General features: G+C 44.0%; 1 protein-coding gene across 12 annotated transcripts in view; it reads right to left on the reverse strand.

Moving 5' to 3' along the window:
• The window catches only part of LOC308393645 (nck-associated protein 5-like), a 201,243-nt gene that overhangs the window by 123,486 nt on the left and 57,568 nt on the right, over positions 1-20,189 (reverse strand). For 7 of the 12 annotated variants that reach the window (XM_080877593.1, XM_080877594.1, XM_080877587.1 and 4 more), the window contains one exon: positions 17,674-17,747. In XM_080877593.1, the coding sequence (XP_080733719.1) occupies positions 17,674-17,747 (74 nt within the window). Of the gene's footprint in view, positions 1-2,004; positions 2,589-17,673; positions 17,748-17,832; positions 17,848-20,189 lie in introns of those variants that run through there. The other 5 variants (XM_080877599.1, XM_080877600.1, XM_080877588.1 and 2 more) reach the window with 3 other exon arrangements.

Below are 20,189 nucleotides of genomic sequence, written 5' to 3' on the forward strand. Positions count from 1 at the left end.
TTCCCCTTCAGTGGGGATGGTTGTCACGTTCCAGGAAGGCTTATGTGGGTCGTTTAGGCTCAGCATCCAGCATCCAAACCACTGCAGCACTCACTGTTTACTCCAACCAACGAACTTATGGCAAAACTTCCACCAGCACGTGATGAACTCCTTTTGACCGTTAAATCAAAGCTGGCTAAATGTAGGACACACGATGCAGTAATGAAGTAAGTGTGTCATAAAAGAGTGTGGCACCGGGGGCAAACGGGGGGCGGATGATAATAATGGTTGCACTGTGGCATGGCTGGGATGGAGAGAATTACAGTTTTAATTCTATAAAATCAAATCCCTCCACTTGGCAATCCTCTTATCCAGTAATCCCCAGGTAGGTTTCAGAGAGGGCAACAGGCTCAAACTGCCCACTGTGGCAACACATCTGCCTCCCCCGTGGTCGGTGGGGTTGATATCAATGACTGCTCCTGTGCTCCCCGATAAACGCTCTAAACTGAAACCAGACCAAACAGCTGACACATGTCCACCCTCAATTTGTCTCCGTTTCCATCCCTTCCAATAACTTCTTCTTGGTGGCCTTCTGAGAACCAGCCAGCAGCAGGATTTAGGGGTAAATAAATCAAGGTTGGTTCGCGTAGGTGCTTCTGACGTCTGCAATACTGGTGCTACCTTTTTTGCGGTGGAAACTGGGCGTCAGGAACGTGCTGGTGCAAAAGAAATCATAAACAAATAGCAGATAACATGGTGTGTGTGTGTGTGTGTGTGTGTGTGTGTGTGTGTGTGTGTGTGTGTGTGTGTGTGTGTGTGTGTGTGTGTGTGTGTGTGTGTGTGTGTGTGTGTGTGTCGGGGGGATCAGTGTCAAGTATGAAGCTGAGTTTTTAGGGCTTTGTTTGGCCGCTCGCTGCTGAATACCTCAGTATATACCTAAGTGCCTCATATACTGGGGTACTGCTGCAACCGTAATGTGCTTTAAGTACCTTTTAATCTGCTGTTTGTTACCCTTCACATAGATTGCCTACATTCATTGGCATTCCCAGCTGTAAAGCATCCACTCCATGCCAGATGCTATTTTTTGCTCTTGTGATGGGAAGCACCAGTTCCCAGGGCAAAAAAAAAGCTCTCTTTAACTCAAAAAAAGACAGAATGGCATTTCTCTCTGGCGCTTTGACAACACCAGCAAGAGAGTGATGATACCTCCCATGCTCTCCCATGCTCTCATTTCTCTATTCCCCAGCAGTTCTGTTTATAGAGATAACAAAGTCAGCCCAAAAACATAAAGCCGCCCCGGCATCCCTGCGATGGCTGCAGGCACCAAGCACTGAGCATCTATCTGTCTGCTGCAAATTAGGCTGCCTATAAGGGAAGACCCCCCCCCTACTGACCTGCCGTGACTTTGACACTGCAGGTCTTAACGCTACATCACTGGGAAAGACTATATATACATAATATTCCATATTATTGTCCACCACCTCAACCAGTTCAGCTCATTTCAGTGTGGGATTAGTGGGCTGGATAGGAAATCTTAATCTGCCTGAGCAAGCGAGACAGAGAGAGTGAGTGTATAAGGAAAGAATTGAAGCCTATGCATTCCTGCACATACAAATCCCTGCAAAGCCGGGCTTCTTTAACCTCCACTTTGTCTGTTTCCTGGTGTTATCAGTCAGAAACAAAGTGGGTTGTTTTTTCTATGCAGCACCCCTGACCCCATGCTGTTGCCACTAGCAACAGAACATGCGATTCCCCTCGCAAATCAGTGCAAATCGCACATGTGTGCAGTCCTTCTATATGAAACATGTCCCCCTCTGGGGCATTACTTGGAAATATTGCAGCTCGGGACAAAGTAAGGAAGCCTAAACGAGGTAACAGTGAACCTGCCGGCATGCATGTGATGCATCTTAAATCCCCAAACAAGCCAAGCGTACTTCAGTCACAATCAAATCTTACAAGAAAACAAGGTTTCTTTCTTTCTTTTTTTGCCATGTCATGAGCGGCTGACGCCGGCTCGCTCCTTACCCTCGTGGAGACGCAGCATCCTGGTGCATTCAGAGGACACGCATGGTAATCCACTGGCACGCTTTCCTCCTGCTCCGCAGCTGCTGTCCGACTGATCCCGCAGATGACAAAGTTTACATCCACAAACAGAGCGCTGCCGGCTCTGCCCCGGACTGCCTTTCCCTCTTCCTCGCTCTCAAAGTCCTTGCTTCCCACCCCCCACCCCCTCCTTTTTCCCCTACTCTGCTGCCTCCCTCACTCTGCCGGCGTGCACCGACTTCTCCCGATACACCGCTTTCCCTTCTCCCTTCCTGCTACATGCACGCTTCCCTCAGCGCTCCGAGGCTCCTCTTTACACACACGCACAAACACACCGAGTGTTTTGTGCCTCCGATCTGCCGCCCACCACCCCACCTCCCGGCTTTATCTTTCCTCCGAATATTTCTCTCCTCAGTCTGTCTCCGCTTCTATCTCTTTCTCTCTCATGCTGTCTGTCTCCGAGCCTCCCTCTCCCTCTCTCTCTGTGACTGCCTCCCTCCTCCTCTTCCTCGGGCTTACAGGACGTTTAACATGTGTTCAGGGAGACGGCTGCTCTGCTGCCTCTCTGAAGGTGGATCTTTCCTCAGGGGGGAAAGAGAGGGCCGGGAGGCTGGGGTGGGGGTTTGCACGGAGAAGGAGGAGTTGTTTTTTTTTAGGAGGTGGGGGGTGACAACAGCGTTGTAGGCTGGGGGGGGGGGGGGGGGGGGGGGTGCAAATCTTTACCTCAAACAAGGGGACATGAACAGGCAAGCAGCAGCCGGCTTGTAATGTTCCACTAAGTGGACTCCTTTCAGAGCGGGGGGGGGGGGGGGGGAACAGAAGAGCTCACACATGCAAAAATGTGGTAAAGTTGCAACTTTCAGGTAGTCACTCTGTCTCCCTGCACACCTGGTCGATCCTTTCCTGAGGCTGGCACCCTTGTTTGATCATACAGAAAGTTGCAAAAATGGGAAAATAGTCAAATTGGGAGCTCTGTGGGGAGATCGGGGAGGGGGGGGGGGGGGGGGGTGTCAGTCCCCATTAAATGATCTGACAACCACCTACTCTGAGGCCTAAGCCGGCCAAATTGAGCCCTTGTACAAAAAAAAAGAGAGAGAAATGTGGACGGGGAAAACACCGCAACACAAAGAGACAAGCGTGCTGACAAAAGACAGATAGAGACAACCGAGGAAGAGATCAAGAGCAAGGAGGAGAGCGAAAAGACGAAAAGTGAAGGAGAAGGCGAGGAGGAGAAAAAAAAGGAAAAAGAAAGCAGTGCTTGGGTCTGCTGGGCCGAGTGACTCCGGCCCATCTGCCACAATCACAATCAGTCCCAGCTGAATGGCTGTGACTAACTGCAGCATGAAGCCCGCAGCCTCAACCCAGGCAGGATGGAGATGAGAAGGGGGGGGGATGAAGAGGCAAAAGTGGGGAAGAAGAGGAGGGTGATGGGGGGGTTCTATTGTCTACTCCCCAATAGGACCAGTGCAGGAGGAGGCGGGCACCGGATGGGTGAAAAGGGGAGAATTAAAAGGGTCCCGGTGACAGGAGTGCTCAGTTAAAGAGGGTAAAGAAAGGACAGGGGAAACTTAGAGCTGGGGCCATCGCTGCCACTGTGCTCTACAGCCACTGTCAGTGATGTCCTCAGCAAACAATCACGCGAAGCAAAATGAGTCTGCAGGAGGCTGATGGAGCGGCTTGCTCACGTCAAGATAAGGGAAGGTAAATAAACCGCCCCAAAAAAGTGACACTCATTATCAGATGTCTCCTAAAGCCGGCAGCGACATTGTCATTTGTCATCATAAAACTCTGAGAGATTCATGATGACCGATGATTGCGCTCGTGACCAAAGTGTCACGCAGAGCGGGGTAATTGTGTTTATCATAAGCGCAGCTGTCTCGTGAGGGGAAATCTGAATGTGGAGCGAGCGAGATTTGATTTTACGAGCAGGTGGTCACCAATTACACACCATTGTCCCATTTGGGTTAAAAAAAATAAAGACAGATGAATGAATGGCTGAGTCAGCATTAACACAAGGACGCGCACAGTAATCAAGAAATATCGGCTTTAATTTGATCGACGGGGAGCGCCGAAACAGCGAGTAGCGCTGTGCAGTGCAACAGATGTGAGGCTCACTGTGTTTTTTTCCTGCAGGAAATAAGCGATGCTTGTTTGCTTAGCTTTGTTTATTTCCATTTAACTACATAATGATGGTACCATAAGTGCATATCTGCATGATTGTGTGTGTGTGTGTGTGTGTGTGTGTGTGTGTGTGTGTGTGTGTGTGTGTGTGTGTGTGTGTGTGTGTGTGTGTGTGTGTGTGCATGGGCTGACAACTGTAATTGCATAATGAATGGGTTTGTGAAAGCATGTGAAGTTAAAGTCCGTACATTTTAGGTATACACTGGTGGATGTGCACGGGTGCATATTTGTCTTCAGCTGCCCCTCATATCTTTATATTTTGCTTCCAAGCTAGACCTTCTTCACTCCTCTTGAGCAAAACGTCTCCAAGTTTCTTCTTCTTGTTTCTTCTGGTTTGTTTGGACATTGGTTTCTTTTTCACTGATTTTTAGTCCAGTCCTTGTACCGAAGCATTTTTTGTTAAGCCACGTAACACTGACCTATGAATCATCAAAAGAAACATAACTGAAGGGATGAACAAGTGCTGTGACAACACATAAAAGACAACTCAGCAACGAACTGGTTTTAAATGGTATCTTTAGCCACTTTGTTTCTGGCAACCTGTCACAGAAACACATCATTTTCTTTTCATTTCTAAAGATGAATCAGCTGATCATCTACTGAAGCCTCATCAGAAATTGTCTCAGTGGAAGGAAGGAAGCTGCCTAAAAGAGTTCAGACTGTGCTGAAGAATAAAGGTGGTCACACCAAATACTGACTTTTGAGCTTGTTAGAATTGTACAATCTCTGTTTTTTTTGCCTTTAGTGTGTGTTTACATGTATGTTTGCACATATTTCAGTAAATCACTGCATCTATTTCCCATTTACAAAGCAAAATATCAAGAAACATGGGGTGATTCAAGACTTTTGCACACTACTATATAGACTACAGTCTGACTGTACACGTGCACAACATCTGGGACTGAAAAATGAAGCCATGTCTGAAAGAGTCAATCCCTGTAGATCACCCTTACTGTAAGCACATATTTATAGCCCAGCACAACAAAACCCTTTTCCCCGCCATTATTAGGGCTGAAAGTTGTGTGTGGCATAATGACAGGTGATTCTAGCTAGCCAGGCCTATAGATGTCTTTCCACTTGTTACCGAACTGGATGTCGTGACTGCATTTGTGCTGTTAGAGCCCTTTGGACTCTTATTAATGCAATAACAACTCTACTGACAGCCTAAGAATTCTTCGTGCCAGTGTTGCTGGGTGAAATTCTTTTCTTTTATCTGTATGATACTCAGCACTAATTAGCAGCTATCTGCGTCTGTGCTATGCACTTATGCACCCTGCTAACCAAGCCTGTGAGCGTGAGCTGAAATCGTCACTTCACTAATTAATATGTAAAGTCAGGGTGGCAACTCCCATCCTTTATTTACAGTTTATTGTGTGCGTGTCTTCATGCAATACGTGCAAAATATAATCCATACGTTGTCACAGTGATAATTAAGTCCACTAACACCATTGTGTAAGTGTGTGCGCATGATGTTTGCAAAATTCATATGCGTATATGAACGTGCACGTGTGTGTGTGTGTGTGTGTGTGTGTGTGCTGAGTGATCTGCTGAGCTCATTAAGGCGCCGCTTATTGCTCTGCCAGGGGTGTCAGTGACAGATTCCACTGTTTGGAAACACTCGGCCGCCCACACAGCCAGCCTGGCTCCACCACTGTCACACACACACACACACACACACACACTCGGACTAGGTTAGCATTCCACAGGGAGGAGGGGGTACAGGGAAGGAGACAGGCCGGTGCTGGGACAGTGGCCGGAGGGCCGGTGGGTCGATATGGATTTGTAATAGGGTGCAGGGTGGTCTGAGGTATGCTGGCTGTGGCTGCATGTAGCGTGAGTGTCAGCACCTCTGAGGTCCTTTCGGGTTAGAAGGACGCTGGTGCTCGTAGTAGTAGTATGTGTGCAGCGGTTGAAGAAGTATTTAGGACGCTTACTGAAGTGAAAGTAGCAATTCAGCCATGCAAAAATACTCTATTACAAGTCTGTCACGATGTGTAAACTGCATTTTTGCAAGTGAGTTCAAAACAAATTTCCCATTTGGAGAGTTCATGCTGGAATCAAAGCTTTCAGTAACCTTGTTAAATGGATTTATCTGGCACAAATTAAAGTTTTTGGCTCAATTTACCACCCAAAAAAAATTATTTAAAATGAGACAACAGCGAGCACCGATTCCTGGACTGGCCTGTAAAATATAAACACATCACGTAAAACGAACGCACAGCTTGCTTTGCCGTCGAACTGGATATGCCTCGCATTTCATCAGAGCGATATCTCGAGGCTAGAGAGGGCTTGAAAGTGCTCATTATGAAGAACAGTTCCTGCCAGTGTTAAATAATTGATGCATTACTTTGTGGGCAGCATGATAATGCTGACCCAGATGGAGCTAAATACAACAGATAGTTTTTAAAGCACTGCAGCTGGCAATATTTCAACTGTAGTGAAGTGTAGGTGCACTCAGGTGTAGTACATGGCCCTGAAATGTTTAGAAAAGTAAGAGTAAGTGCACCACACGAACGCACAAACATCCTGTCGGCCCGCTGCTCTGGCGGTCAGCCACACTTTCCCTCCGTGACATTAATCCCCTGCAGCTTGATCACAGATGAGCGACCAGGGGCGACCGGCGTGCGTCACTTGAGGTCATTACCAGACTGGTCGATTCTACAGTCTAGGTGTGTGTTCCCAGTCAGCCTTTAATCGTACACTAGATTAGCCCAAACGTTTGGGCTTGAGATTTGTTTCTGAGAGCAACCATCTAAAATGTCTGAGCAAGCAAGAGGTGCAAAGTCATTTGGAAACACGTCGGTGGTGCTAGGCGTGGATATTTAGCTGTCAACATGGACGGGAATCTTTTGGGAAGAGGTTCAGGGAGTATTTTGTGCACAATGATGAGTAAAGGAAATGCCATTCTGCAGACAGGCAGGCCTGTTTGTTTACCCAACACTAGCTTGCCCTGGATCTGCACAAGACAGATGCAAATCACACGGCGGGGCTTCCTCCGGAGACTCCCTGCATGTTAGTGAGCATCTACATGTGTGTCATTTCACTTCTTTGTTGCAAGATGAAGTGTGTAATACAATGAAAACCCGCAACGCAGTCTTCGGTCATGTTTCATTAGAGCAGGGAAGGGGGTTGATGGGGGGGGTGGGGGACGATGCCAGTCCAGTGAGACATCATCAAGTGCACCGAGATTTTCCTCTCTGGAAGATCTCAGGAAATGTTTAAAGTCATTAGGAGTGGAATGAGCTGGATTAACGCTGATGGCGGTATCTTTAATTAAACTTAAGTAAATCTTTTTTTAAGAAAAAGAGCATTCCTTGTGTGATTACAATTCACAAATGGGGGCTATTATGGGGTAATCTTAGTTTTATCCTCCTCTAATCAAAGGGACAGTTAGATCTCGCAGCAGAAAGACTTTTTTTTTTTTTAAAGAAAGCAGCAAATTTAGAATACACAACATTTAATGCATCCTCTAATTCTTATGCAATCAGAAAGTGCTTATTGTAAAGCACTTTGTGATTTTTATCTGTGAAATGTGCTATATAAATAAATTTTACTTACTTACTTATACTTAGAAGCTCGATTAGGTTTAGAGATGGTCAAATGCAGGTCAAAATTAGATACGCTTTAAATGGTGCTTTTGTACTCCAGCCGAGCCCTCAGAACACTTTTCCCCTACAAGCCACATTCAACCAGTCACACGAGCATTCATTCACCGCTTCATTTTATGCCTTTCAAGTGCTTTTTAGCCATCAAGCACACCAATGGATCCATCGGGAGAATATGGAGTGTCTGACTCAAATATGCAAGATGAGAATTGAACCTCTGACCAGCTCTATGTTCAGTGCCGAAAAGTGAAAACTGTGAACTCTAACCAATCATTAAACCAGATGGGGAGTCTCTAAATTGATATTGATCTTTACCTGTAATACGTTTAACAAGGCTTTGCAGTCCTTGTGATCTAAAGCAACCATCAGCCTCTCTCCAGCTACCAAGAGGTTAACAGAAGCTGACATTCACTTTTTCACTGTGTTTATATGCTGTACTTTCTGGTTACAGCCCCGGGCCCTCTTGCAGCAGTGCTGCAGGAGCTCATCTCTGGAGATGGGGAAGATTATCCCAAAATGCAGGACACTTGGGTGGGGTTTTACAGGACTATTAAAACCCCACCTTCCTGCATCTGTAACTGCTTTCTCCACCCTATGTTCATCATGATCCATGCAGCGCCTTACACCACTGACAGAGACTTAAGCACATCATGTTTTTGTGTTAATTCTTGTTAAGATGGACAGTTATCGTCTTCTTAATAGCTATGATTTAATGGTCAGCAGCATATGTTGTGGCCCTTGTGGTAGCCACTTGTTTTTAGTGGTTTCTATTGTTGTTTTCTAACCACTCACATTTCTCTCTCCCACCTCCGTTTTCATGTTTCAGTGTCAATTTGTTGTCCTTTGGTTACTTCCTGTTTGAGTTTAAATGTTAGTTTTACTTCTTTCCCCTCCTTTGGGATTGTTTGCCCCACCTAAATTTGTTTCCACCTCTCTCTCTAAAATCAGTTCTATGTGTTTGTGCAGCCCTGTGAAAAAGTCCACCTCATGATTCAGTAACTTAAAGAACCACCTTTAGCAGAAATAACTGAAGTAATTATTCTGTGTCTCATGTTATCGGTCTCTCAAATCATTGTGGAGGAATTCTGGCCCACTCTTCTTTCATTGAGGTTTATGCACAGCTCTCTTAAGGTCCCAACACAGCATTTTAATCAGGTTGAGGTCTGGACTTTGACTGGACCATTGTAACACCTTGAATCGTTTCTTTTTCAGCCATTCTGTATTTGTTGTACTGTCACAGCACCCATTTTGGGCCGATCTTTATCTGTTGTACAGATAAAGTCACTTTTGACTCTAGAATACTTTGGTATACGGAGGAGTTCAAAGTGTCCAGGTCCTGTAGCTACAAGAAAAGCCTAAATCATCACCCCTCCATCGCCATGCTGACAGTGGATATGAGGTGTTTGGCTTTGTGCTTTATGACCACACATTTTCACTTTGGTCCAAATGATTTTGTTCCAGAAGTCTTGTGTTATGTCCAGATGCAAACCTAAGCTGTGCTGCCATGTTCGTCTTTAGGCACTTTTGTTCCTTCTCCCGAAAGACCTTACAAACTATACTTGTTCAGTCTTCTTCTAATTGTACTGTCAAGAGCATTTAACATACTAGCTGAGGCCTGTATAGTCTAATTTGTAGCCCTTTGGGTTTGTTTATCCATCCCACCTGCTCCACTTAGGATCCGACTCCAGAGTTCTGTTTAAAACTGACCAGTACATTGTCCTGAAACATTATTCTACATTTACTTTAAGAAACATTCAATTTTACAACTTATCACTTCATCAGAGACTCACAGGACACCCACTTTCAGGACTGCAGTGTTTTGATTTTCACACATTTTCACCCTTTCCTGTTTCCTCAACGACATGAGGATGTTTTCCAGAGAGCCCTGAGCTGGGGGTAAATAGCATGGTTGCAACCACTGTGACTGCCACCACACAGGTTGTGTCAACAATGAAAACCACACGGGCTCTATCAATCTGCTCATCTTAAAGCGAGGATGTTTACCGGAGTGCTTCGCAGCACATGTTTTAGTCAAAATAACGGCACACTTTCAGGAGCATAAAAGGAGTCATAACATATTCACCCTAGAGCTGATCTTGACAAAAATCTATTCACTGTACGGTGAAGAACTCAACTAAAGTTTACAGACCTGAACATTGTGGTGAACAGTCAATTCAGCTGAAATCAGATAAAGTAATATACTAATGTGTAGAAGTGTTTCTTTACAGTACAATACATTTAACTTGAGTGTCTGAGAACCCGGTGAAACACCAGCAGTAATTAGGCATTACACAAAATCCCACTGGCAAAAAGTCTCTTAAGTGCACCTAATTGCTTTTAGGAATGCAGATAATACCCCATTCAGTGGAAATGCCAAGAATAAGTGTCACAAGTCCTTTAAAACGCTGCATATGCATGTTGTGAAACCACCAGAAAATGGTTTAGTGAAACACTGCATGTACAGGGAAAGGACAGATCCATTAGGTTAAGCTATTTTCAGAAAAACAGCCAGTACACTACGGCTCTGCAGTGTACTTAACCTTGAAACCAATCAGAAAACATCAGAAACATGAAGGCTTAAGGTGAATGATATGGGAGGCGAAGCATATTACTGGCAGGTTCTCATATGCAATGAACAGGGGAATGCACCTATGAAAACGACCTTGAAGACGCTTCGGTAAAAGGCCTCATTAAACCATTCGATTAACCTTTTCCTCTCATGAGCTCCATAAAACTGATGCATGTATTTTACCAGGGCCTGGACTGTTTTGGTGTGGGGGGATGGGGAAGATCGTCCCAGCTAGACAGAGTTAGCGAGTTTCTGAGAAGATAACCTAGCACGTGTTGACTTATGTCACAGGGCAGCGGTGTCACCTCCTTAACTTCAGGCTTCAGTGAGGTTATCATTGTGTTCACAGTGAAGTGAGGTCAAGATAAACAAGAAGCTTTTCTGTCGACTTGCTACTTCCTTCAAGAAAACAAATTCTCACACATGTTAACAACTTACTGCTATTTACAACAAATTTCAGCATTATTTCTTTGGACATTTTCTACATCTTTTTCTCATTCATTCTCAATTTGAGTCAAGTCCAAGGAATGTTTTGTTTGGTCGACCTGGTGTGTAGTATGTCCTTAAAAAAACTGAAGAAACTTGGACCTGAGAGATGCATGTAGACCTTCAGCTGAATGAAGCCTCATCAGAAATGGTCTCGGTGGAAGGGTGGCTGTCAAGAAGCCATTCTTAAAGAAGGGAAATACGCAGAAAAAGCTGAGGTATGAAAATTGCAGAAGAACTGAACTGAAAATTAGTGGAAACAAGTCTGATGGAGGTTAGGAGACGGGTAAAAAAGTGTCTACAGCCATCTGTAAAACACGACGGAGTTTCTGTTATGGTTTGGTATGCATTTCATCCAGTGTTGTTGGAGATCTTGTCAAAATTGATGATTTATGAACACAGAAAGGTACCATCAGACTTTAACATGCAGTAACATCTGGAAAGAGTCTAATTGGCGCAATTTAATTTTTTTTTAGCATGAAAACAACCCAAACCCACTGTCAAGAAAAACACACAGTGGAGCACTATCAGTCATGGATCAGCCTCCCCAGAGCCCGGACCTCAACATTATTGAAGCAGTGTGGGATCATGTGGACAAAGAACAGAACAAAAGGCAGAAACATCCAAAGAAGAGCTTTGAATGTCCTTCAGGAAGCCTGGAGTGTCATGGTCCGGAGTCTGTGACTCCGTGTTTATGTTAAGTTTATTATTATTCTGTGGTTTTGGTTATCTTGGGTTTTTGTATTCTCCTGTTTCACGTTTCATGTCCCTATGTCTGTGTCCCCCAGCCTGTGTTTAGTTGGTGTGTGTTGTGTTCAGTCAGTGTGTTTCCTGTTTTACTTTGAAGGTCTCGTTTCCCCTGCCTCGTCAGCTGTTATGTCTCCCAGGTGTGTTTCCCTCCTGTTTCCCATCCCCTGATTACTGGTGTGTATTTATAGTGTGTGTTCCCTCGTCCTTGTTGCTGGTTCGTCTGTGTTATGCCCTTCGGTTATTCTGTGTATTTTGCCCCATCTTCCTGTGCATTCTCCCCGCGTAGTTCTCCCTGCAAGGTACCCTCGTTCATGTTCAGGTTTTGTTGTTTAAGTTTTAGTTTTCCCAGTTTAGAGTGTTTTCAGTTCTGTTTCTCGCCATCCTTTCTTTTGTGTTGTACATCACTGTCGCAATAAAGCTCGCTCACCTCAGAAGCCACCTGCATTTTGGGTCCTTAATAATTCGCACGGCTTGCCCCGGCAACCCGTGACATGGAGAACTATTCCTGAAGACTACTTGAAGACATGACACAAAAGCTGCCTAAGAGAGTTCAGACTGTGCTGAAGAATAAAGGTATTGACTTTCAAATATTGACTTTCAAGCTCATTAGAATTATACAAACTGTGTTTTGCCTTATATACCATATTTAAGGTAAGCAGCAAGATAAATCTAGTGGCTTTGTGAAGTGCGTGTAACCTCTGGTCACAAAGCAGAGCATAGAACACACGGTACACAATAAATTCAGCTCTATAGTACAAGATTTATGCTACAAGGGTGTATTTTAGCAAAAACATTCATAAACCAAACCAAGCATCTCTGGTGCCTAAAACTAACCAAACAAATGGGTGAAAATTAAGCAAATATTATAACAAAGGGAAAGCTAAGTTGAAAGGAAAAGTCACAGTTACAGCTTCTGAATTGGATTTTTTTTAAACCACACTTAACTCATCATATCTTCCTTTCAGCAGAGTGAAACCACGCAGTCACGGTTATGTTATTGGCGGCCACCGACTGATAATTTATACTGGGCTGCTAAACAACTCGTACTGGCCATCAAGTAGGAAAATAATATGCAAAACCAGATAATTATACATGAAGAGCAGAGACTTTTGTCATTTTACCACTGGCTGTTCATGGTTTACACTCCACAAGGTTTAATCGAGCATTTTATTAAAAAATAACAAAGTCTTGAGGAAAAATACCAACAAATTTAAAAAGGCAAATTCCACCCTCGCATGAAGGTTTAAATGAGGGTTTCACAGACTGATTTATTTGCCCACTAACTGCTCCTTTAAGATATTTTGGAGTCTGGACTCCTGGGCCGTAAAGTGACCTCTAATGGATGGATTAGGTTCAGTCATTTACTTCAGAGGGCGCACAAATATACTTTGGGAGCATATTAGATCTCTTTAAGGCTTAGCGTGATCAAATTATTGCATTAGACCGGTCAACTTATCCAATTAAAGTTGTAAAATGCATGGCTCTCGCCCAAGCGAGACGGCAGATCCTCGGGGCGTCGGAGGGGTTTGCGGGAGGCTGAACCCTATCCACCTCCTCATCGGCAGAGCAGGCCTCGCCGCATACTTCAGCTGAGGATTACAGCCTTTCATCTTGCTCAGACCGCCGGCAGCACACAGGCGTCTTTGAGGCCAGATATGGCTTGTAGCAACATCAGCAAGGTCCAGATTTGTAAAGCGGTTTCCCAGCTTTGTGCTCCTGTGGTCTTTCTTTCTCTGGCATGTTTACAGGCTCACTCATTTAGCTCTTTCTCTCACTTAACGCCACCATCCTCTGTTAAAGGCGAAGGCGCTTTGTACGAGCCCTTAAAAAGGACAAACTTTAAGAAAATTCAGTCTCTCAGAAAACTTTTAATAGCTCAAACAATTTTGAGAATTTGCAGCTCAAGAAAGGACTTTCTTGACTTTCCAGTCAGTCTTTGATAGTTGGTCTTAAAGCTCAAACATTGTATGATCAAGGACAAATAGGCAGAAATGTTGAGCTGCTTCTCAGAGAAAAAATGGACCAATTTCAATTCCACCCACAGGCGAATTCACTTACACAAAGCAAGTCCTATTAGCTATAATCCCCCACCTAAGAGCACATCTGATCTGACCTCCGCTTTCTATCTCTGCCGTCTTCGGAGCGGGGCTGCTCTATGAACATGACAAATAGCTTATTGATCAGCAGATGTCGTCGTCAATGTCCTTTCGACTTGGGCTGCAGCTGCAGTTGCCTGCTCCCTGCAACCTGTCCTAAGCCCCGAGCATCTCCAGCTGAGTCCCCTGCCTCCCTCCCTGCTCCCTCATCACAACTCCCCACTTCCCAGTTGCTATGAGGGAGCCCCCCCCCTCTCTCAGTCCTACCCCACACCGCCTTCCAGCCACCCTCCTCATCCCTCCTTGTCCTCCAAGGTGTGGAAAGGGTCACAGACAAACGCCATCTGCTCCAGCAGGCAGAAAATGGCAGGTGAGACCAGCTCTGGGCCATGTGACCCCTTACACTGGCCAGCTATGGCCACTGAAAACAAGGTCAGGGGAAGATTTGTGGAAAAACAAAAAACCCCAGCTCAGCACATTGACAAATCAACAGTGGGAAAGTAGAGATGGAAAGAGGGAAAAAAACTAATCTGCATTGTTTTAATCCACAGGGAAGATTACACAGTCACGGTGCCTTGACACAGCAGCTTGTCAAAAAGAGGTCATGCAAACTCACTCCCCGCCCGTCATGCTTTTTAGTGCTGCAGAGCATCCATATGTTCCCCACCACCACATGTCTGTCACTCAGCAACGACTTTAATAAACTCTTTTTCCTCAACACATCCAACCTGCCCTGACTCAACTGTGTGTCAGCGGCATATCAAGGCCACCACTAATGAGAGTGTAAACCTTTAAAAAGACATTTCATCATGTTTAATGAGTGCCCTGCAAACAAACGATGAATAACTGGAAACCCTGGGTTTGGTGTCCAACTGTACAACGTGTCTGATGTTTCCAAATTTGGATTTGCTCCATCTGATGTTGACACTGTGCCGTGGAGCTTTTGTTTCCGTCTGTCAAGGACGTGGTCACATTGAATAGATCGAGTGGGAGAGGCCGGCCAGCATCCCACTGGGGCTTTGTGCTCCATCGAGCAATGATGCTGAGACCGAGTGCAAGAGACGGCGATTGTGTATCTGCATGCGAACTCATGGGGCTTTAGGATGACGAGGATATAGCAGGTGTTTCTGACACTCAAAATTATCTTTAATTAGATTCAGATAATTAATAATCCATGTTTTTCATTAATTTACACTTACCACCTGTAGCTCTGCGACATTTGGAGCTTGTTTAGGTACAGATGACACCCACTTGGCAAACATCAGTGAAAACTCCAGCTTTTGCACAACACACCACATCCATGTTTTCTTTTAATTTATAAAAATGCAAAAGTCTCGATCCACCACTCATTTCTTTCATATTTTGCTTCCAATGAGCCAGATATTCTTGAAATGTATTCAAGCACTCTCGGGCAATAGCCCTCCAGGCTTTCTGGAGGTCTTTCAAAGCTTTTTTTGGACATTAGCTACTTTTTCACTCACTTTTAGTCTAGTACTTGTTACTGGCCATTTTCAGAGGATTATTTATCATTTCCTAAGCCACTTAACGCTGACCTATGAATCATTCAAGCATAAAACACTCAATGGATGAACCAGTGTTGTGTCTAAATATAAAATTCCAAAGATAACACAGTTTGAAAGACATAAAATAGTATTTGTGCACCAACAAGGTGATTTCCAAAGAGTTATTACCTAAAAACTTGGCATATCTCAGCATGGTGTGCAGTGTGTCCTTAAAAAAATTGAGGAAACTGGACAAAAGAAGTTTCCCATTTGATCAAAATATAAAGTAAGACCAAGATGTACATATTTAGCAATTAAATGAAAGTAGTATCTGCCTTCTAACATAAAAGAAAAAAGTGAAATTAGGACAGAGATCAGCCATAATTGTCCAATTGGTGTACTTTGCCAGTGTGAAACTACCCCATAATATGGTACAATGAGAGCCATGAATGTAGTAGGTCACTGGGTCATAAGGAAGGATGCAAAGAACTAGAGGAATGTACGGGCTTCTCTTTCTCCTCTTGACTGATTGATGGGCCCCATATTCTTAGGGGTGGAGCGAGACATCTACAGCATCGTGAGATGCTGCCTAATAAGGGAAAGGAGGCGGTTTTTTGTTTTTTTGTTTTTTTTTTTTTTAAGTCGAGGTCTATGTTTTAGCTGAACAAAAGCCTTTGTGAAATCATTCATCACTGTCGCCGCTCTGAATCGAACAACACTGGAAAAGAAATGAGAACAAATCCTGGCTGGTGGTATGTTGTTTCTAAAAACTGAGCTTCAAAGACAAGGAATTTTCAAAGTACGGATTTCCACTGGTTTGTTTACAACATCTAGAGGCTTGCAACAATGCAGAGCCCCTCACAGTTGAATCTCTCACTGGAGCCCATGGAAGACAAAAGCAATCTTTGTAAATAGCACTTCTCCTCAAGACACCAGCATTACGTGAAAAACTGGAGCCTTTATCCATGATTCTTTCAATCAAGATACTGACTTGAAAGATGTACTTCAAATGGCAAAAACTACTTTGAGTTATGAGTGAGTTTATATCTTTGAACCTCAAGGAAACAAATGTCAGTTTTACAAGGCAGGGGTGCATTGGGGGATACTTAGAGAATCGGTCTAGTCCTTTTTAAAACATACCAAACTGACCGTTAGTGGTTTGGTTTGGTTTCTCAGGTTTTGTCTACTTTTACTGACTGAGCGTTTTACACAATGGCACAATGGCTAGAAAAACATTGTAGAAGACCAAGTTTGATGCCTTGCGGAGATAAGAGCAAAAGGAAGAGACGTGGCCAAAGGCTAAGACACAACGCTTACATGTCAACGCTTAAGCACTTCAAAGTACAATGCCATGTAGCATTAGATCATTTAAAGGTATAATTTACCCAATCAGAAACAGGGTACTAACCTTGTTTTTAAGCCAGTTTGGACAACCTTAGAAGGATCAGGTTGGAGTACACTCCAAAGGGGGGGTTTTTCCTTCTCACATGGGGTACAAACAGTAAATGGGAAGCTGGACAGAAGCTGGACAGGTAGAGCTTTGAAAAGGGAGCACCATGAAGAGAGCCCACTGGCATTTATCCACTATTTTTTCACTAGTGGGCAATCAGACATCACATGGACTCCATGGTAGGGCGCTGGCAGGTTAATGACCAGTTAATGCCCAATCTACACTACTTGGGGCATTTGTGTTTCACATGCAGCTTCCAGGGTAATCGGGGTACTTCAATCATTTGCAGTTGTACAAGTTCAAGGCTTTTGAAACCATTTGGTCCCCAGGTCAGTTTGCACAGGTCATCTAAGTGGCTATTAGGTCACTCTGGCTCTCACACGAGATGTCTTAGAAAGTTGGGTGGGGATGACTTAGATGAGAGGGTCATTCCTTTACACATCACTTCCTTTATTAAGGGGCTGTCCTGGCCGAGTAAAGGGGATGGTCAGTGGTCATTTAACCCCCCGCAGCCACCGATCCTGAGACCCTTATTCCCCTTTCCCCTCTGTCCAACCCCCAGCCCCTCTTTGCTCACTCAGGGGGAAAATTACTTTGAGCCGGGGGAATACAGCTCCATTGAGATGGAGAAAGGGTTGTACAAAAGAGGGTGAAGTTTAAAAATTGTCTCTCTTTTCTATGGGGGCTGTGCATCGCTGGAAGGGAAAGGATGATAGCAGCATTGAGGGGACAAGGTCATTAGATTGGCATCTCCATAAGCTCTTCATTTCCATTGTCTGTGCAAATCTGCTCCAAAGGACCTCCATGAGAAATGCCCCCAGTCAACCCCAAACTGAGCCTGGAGTCTCCCCCTTTGTCTGCCACTTTTAGTGTGCTTCCAACACAAAAAGCATTTCTCAAGAACTGTGCACAAAGCTTGTCTCAAGCTCAAAACCAAACAACATTGTTCTGCAGCCTCTGGTTGGCAATGAATTGCAGGCAGCTGCTGATATCTTCAGGCAGAACCTCTTACCTTCGAACGTTTCGGCGCTCCTCCTCGAGCTGCTTGAGAAGTTCATCAATGCATTTGTTGGCGTCCATGTATTCCTGCCGAGAGAAAGAAAACTTTATATGTAAATGATCAAAGAGTCAAATGCTAACAATGATTAAAGGAATACATGCAAAATCACACCCTGACTGCATCCTCGTGTTGCTTTCATAAATGTCAAAGAACGTCAAGACAGGAGTGCTTTTTAAAAGGTGTGATAATTCAGTTTAGCCTCTTATCCCCTCTCCATGTGTAATTCCAGAAGTACCTCTGGGTAACTTCTAATGGCTGGCCCAGAAGCAAGCCCGGCAGTGTAATGTCAGCTGGGAATAGCGCTACTGAGTTACAGCACACACAAAATGAGCTAAGGCTGAGAGCAGAATGGAAGAAACAGATGTTAGGATTTCTCGGCTTTGGCCTAATGATTTGCTTCTTAGTGGTCTGACATCATATAGCAGAAGGGGGTTGTAACTGTGAGAAATAGGCCACATACAGCGGGCACCATACTTCAAACATCTGGGTTTTCAGATACTCAGTGTCTACCTGCAGTACACAGCAGAGCACACACTGTGCTGTCAGATCAGTGCGGTGGAGGTTTAAGACTAATTAATTAGATATTAGCTTGACAGCTCACGATACATCTCATGGGTAAATGGTTATCTCTGTGGGACAGATGCTCTCCATTGATTTCCAGACACTCTCATCATGTGCTGTGAGTGTAATTGAATAATGGGGATTCCCAAGAAGAAGTCCCTAAGCCAGAAATCTCAGTCTAGGAGGGGAAAAATGGTCATAGTATCTGCAAACCATCCATTTTTTTTAGATCCTTTTATTTTTGCTTTTACTGCAACTACGGCGCCTTGGCCTGCATCTGAACATAACTCCCTTTGCAGCTATTGTAATCTCAGTTCTCTAATTAGTCACTGCCAAAATAAATCCCTTCAATAAAGCACAAAGTCACTGTTGTAGACCAGAATTCAAGGAAAAAAATGAAAAACAAACACAGTGTCTGCAGTTTCCAAACTTTGTGGGAAAACCCTTGATGATAAAATACAGCAGAGTGTCCACACGAGACAAGTTTGGTCAATATGGAAATTTTTCTTGTTGTAGTGATACACTATATCATAGCAATACACTTTTCTGGGAAACACATTGGGAAATCCCACATAATCAGCCAAAAACAGCAACACAGCCTCAAAAATGACCAATTATTTGACAAATGGTCTAATATTGCATTAATGGTCAAAACCAACATAACCCCAGCACCAACAATGCAATTGACCAGTAACACTGTTGCGATAACACAGCATGCTGACTTAAGGGCTTTCTGCCATTATAATATACTTTACGTGATTATGATTTAATCTTTTTTTAACATTTTTTCTTGCCATAATAGCAAAAGCAGCAGCTTCATTTTGCAGCATGACAATGATTCTGTTTTTCTTAGCAAAACACAAAGGATTGGGGGATGGCTCAAGACTTTTGCACAATACTGTTGCTTGGTGCCCAGGCCTAAGCAAAGTAACAGGTAAAACAGATCATTTACAAAAGCAGAAACAACAAGTCAGCTCAATATTCCCTTTTGGTTTCACACAGAGCACAAACCCAGTCTCCTGGGTAAAAGTTTTGAGCTTCACACATTGTCATGACTACATGAACGTTGCCGATCTTTATGCTATTACTTCTACTTATAAGCATTGTTTTTATGTCTTTTCCCCGATTCACAGGGAAGCTATGACATTACCACAACATGACTGGTGAGTAGCAATGATGGTCCCTGAACACTTCATATGATACTGTGGAAAAACACATACACAATGATATCAGATACAACTATTTGGCACAGGCTTTCAATGCCCTTATTGATTTTTCAGACATGAAACACTGAACTATTTCACGGCCTGTAACACAGCACTTTTAATAATTTGCATTGAGCAATATGAGGACAGAATGATTCTGACCTCCCTGCGAACCACATCTGGGGCCTGAACAGACCTAAAGTACTTCTGTTATCACTACATGGGCTTTTTTAAGCTGTGGCCTTGAGAGCAAATTCACCAGATGTTCAGAGACTGCTGATCTAAATACATTAAGCACAGTTGTTTTGTCTGCTGCTTCTAAAGCAATTATTGGACCTAATCTCGCATCTGAGACTGCCACTCAAAGACAGCCATCACCAGCAGCTTGCACCAGTGCCAGGAGAACATGGCAAAGGCCCAGGTGTCCTGCCGAGTTTGCATTCAAGGGCACTCTGGTGACCATTAGGCAAATAGGGGCAAAGAACGACAACAGATCGATGCTTAACAGTGTGGTGTCACATTTTCCAATTTCTGTCATGCAAAAAAAAAATGACAACAAAAGACATTAACTCAGTTTCCATCCATCATCCCTTTCATCACTGGAATCATCCATTTTTACTTAATCAGCATGACAAATCTTTCATGTTTGGAAAGCAACCAATTACAGTGCCTAACAACACTGCCCTAAAGCCATCTGTCAGT

The sequence above is a fragment of the Rhamphochromis sp. 'chilingali' genome (assembly GCF_963969265.1).
Source record: "Rhamphochromis sp. 'chilingali' genome assembly, chromosome: 3".
Lineage (NCBI taxonomy): Eukaryota > Metazoa > Chordata > Actinopteri > Cichliformes > Cichlidae > Rhamphochromis > Rhamphochromis sp. 'chilingali'.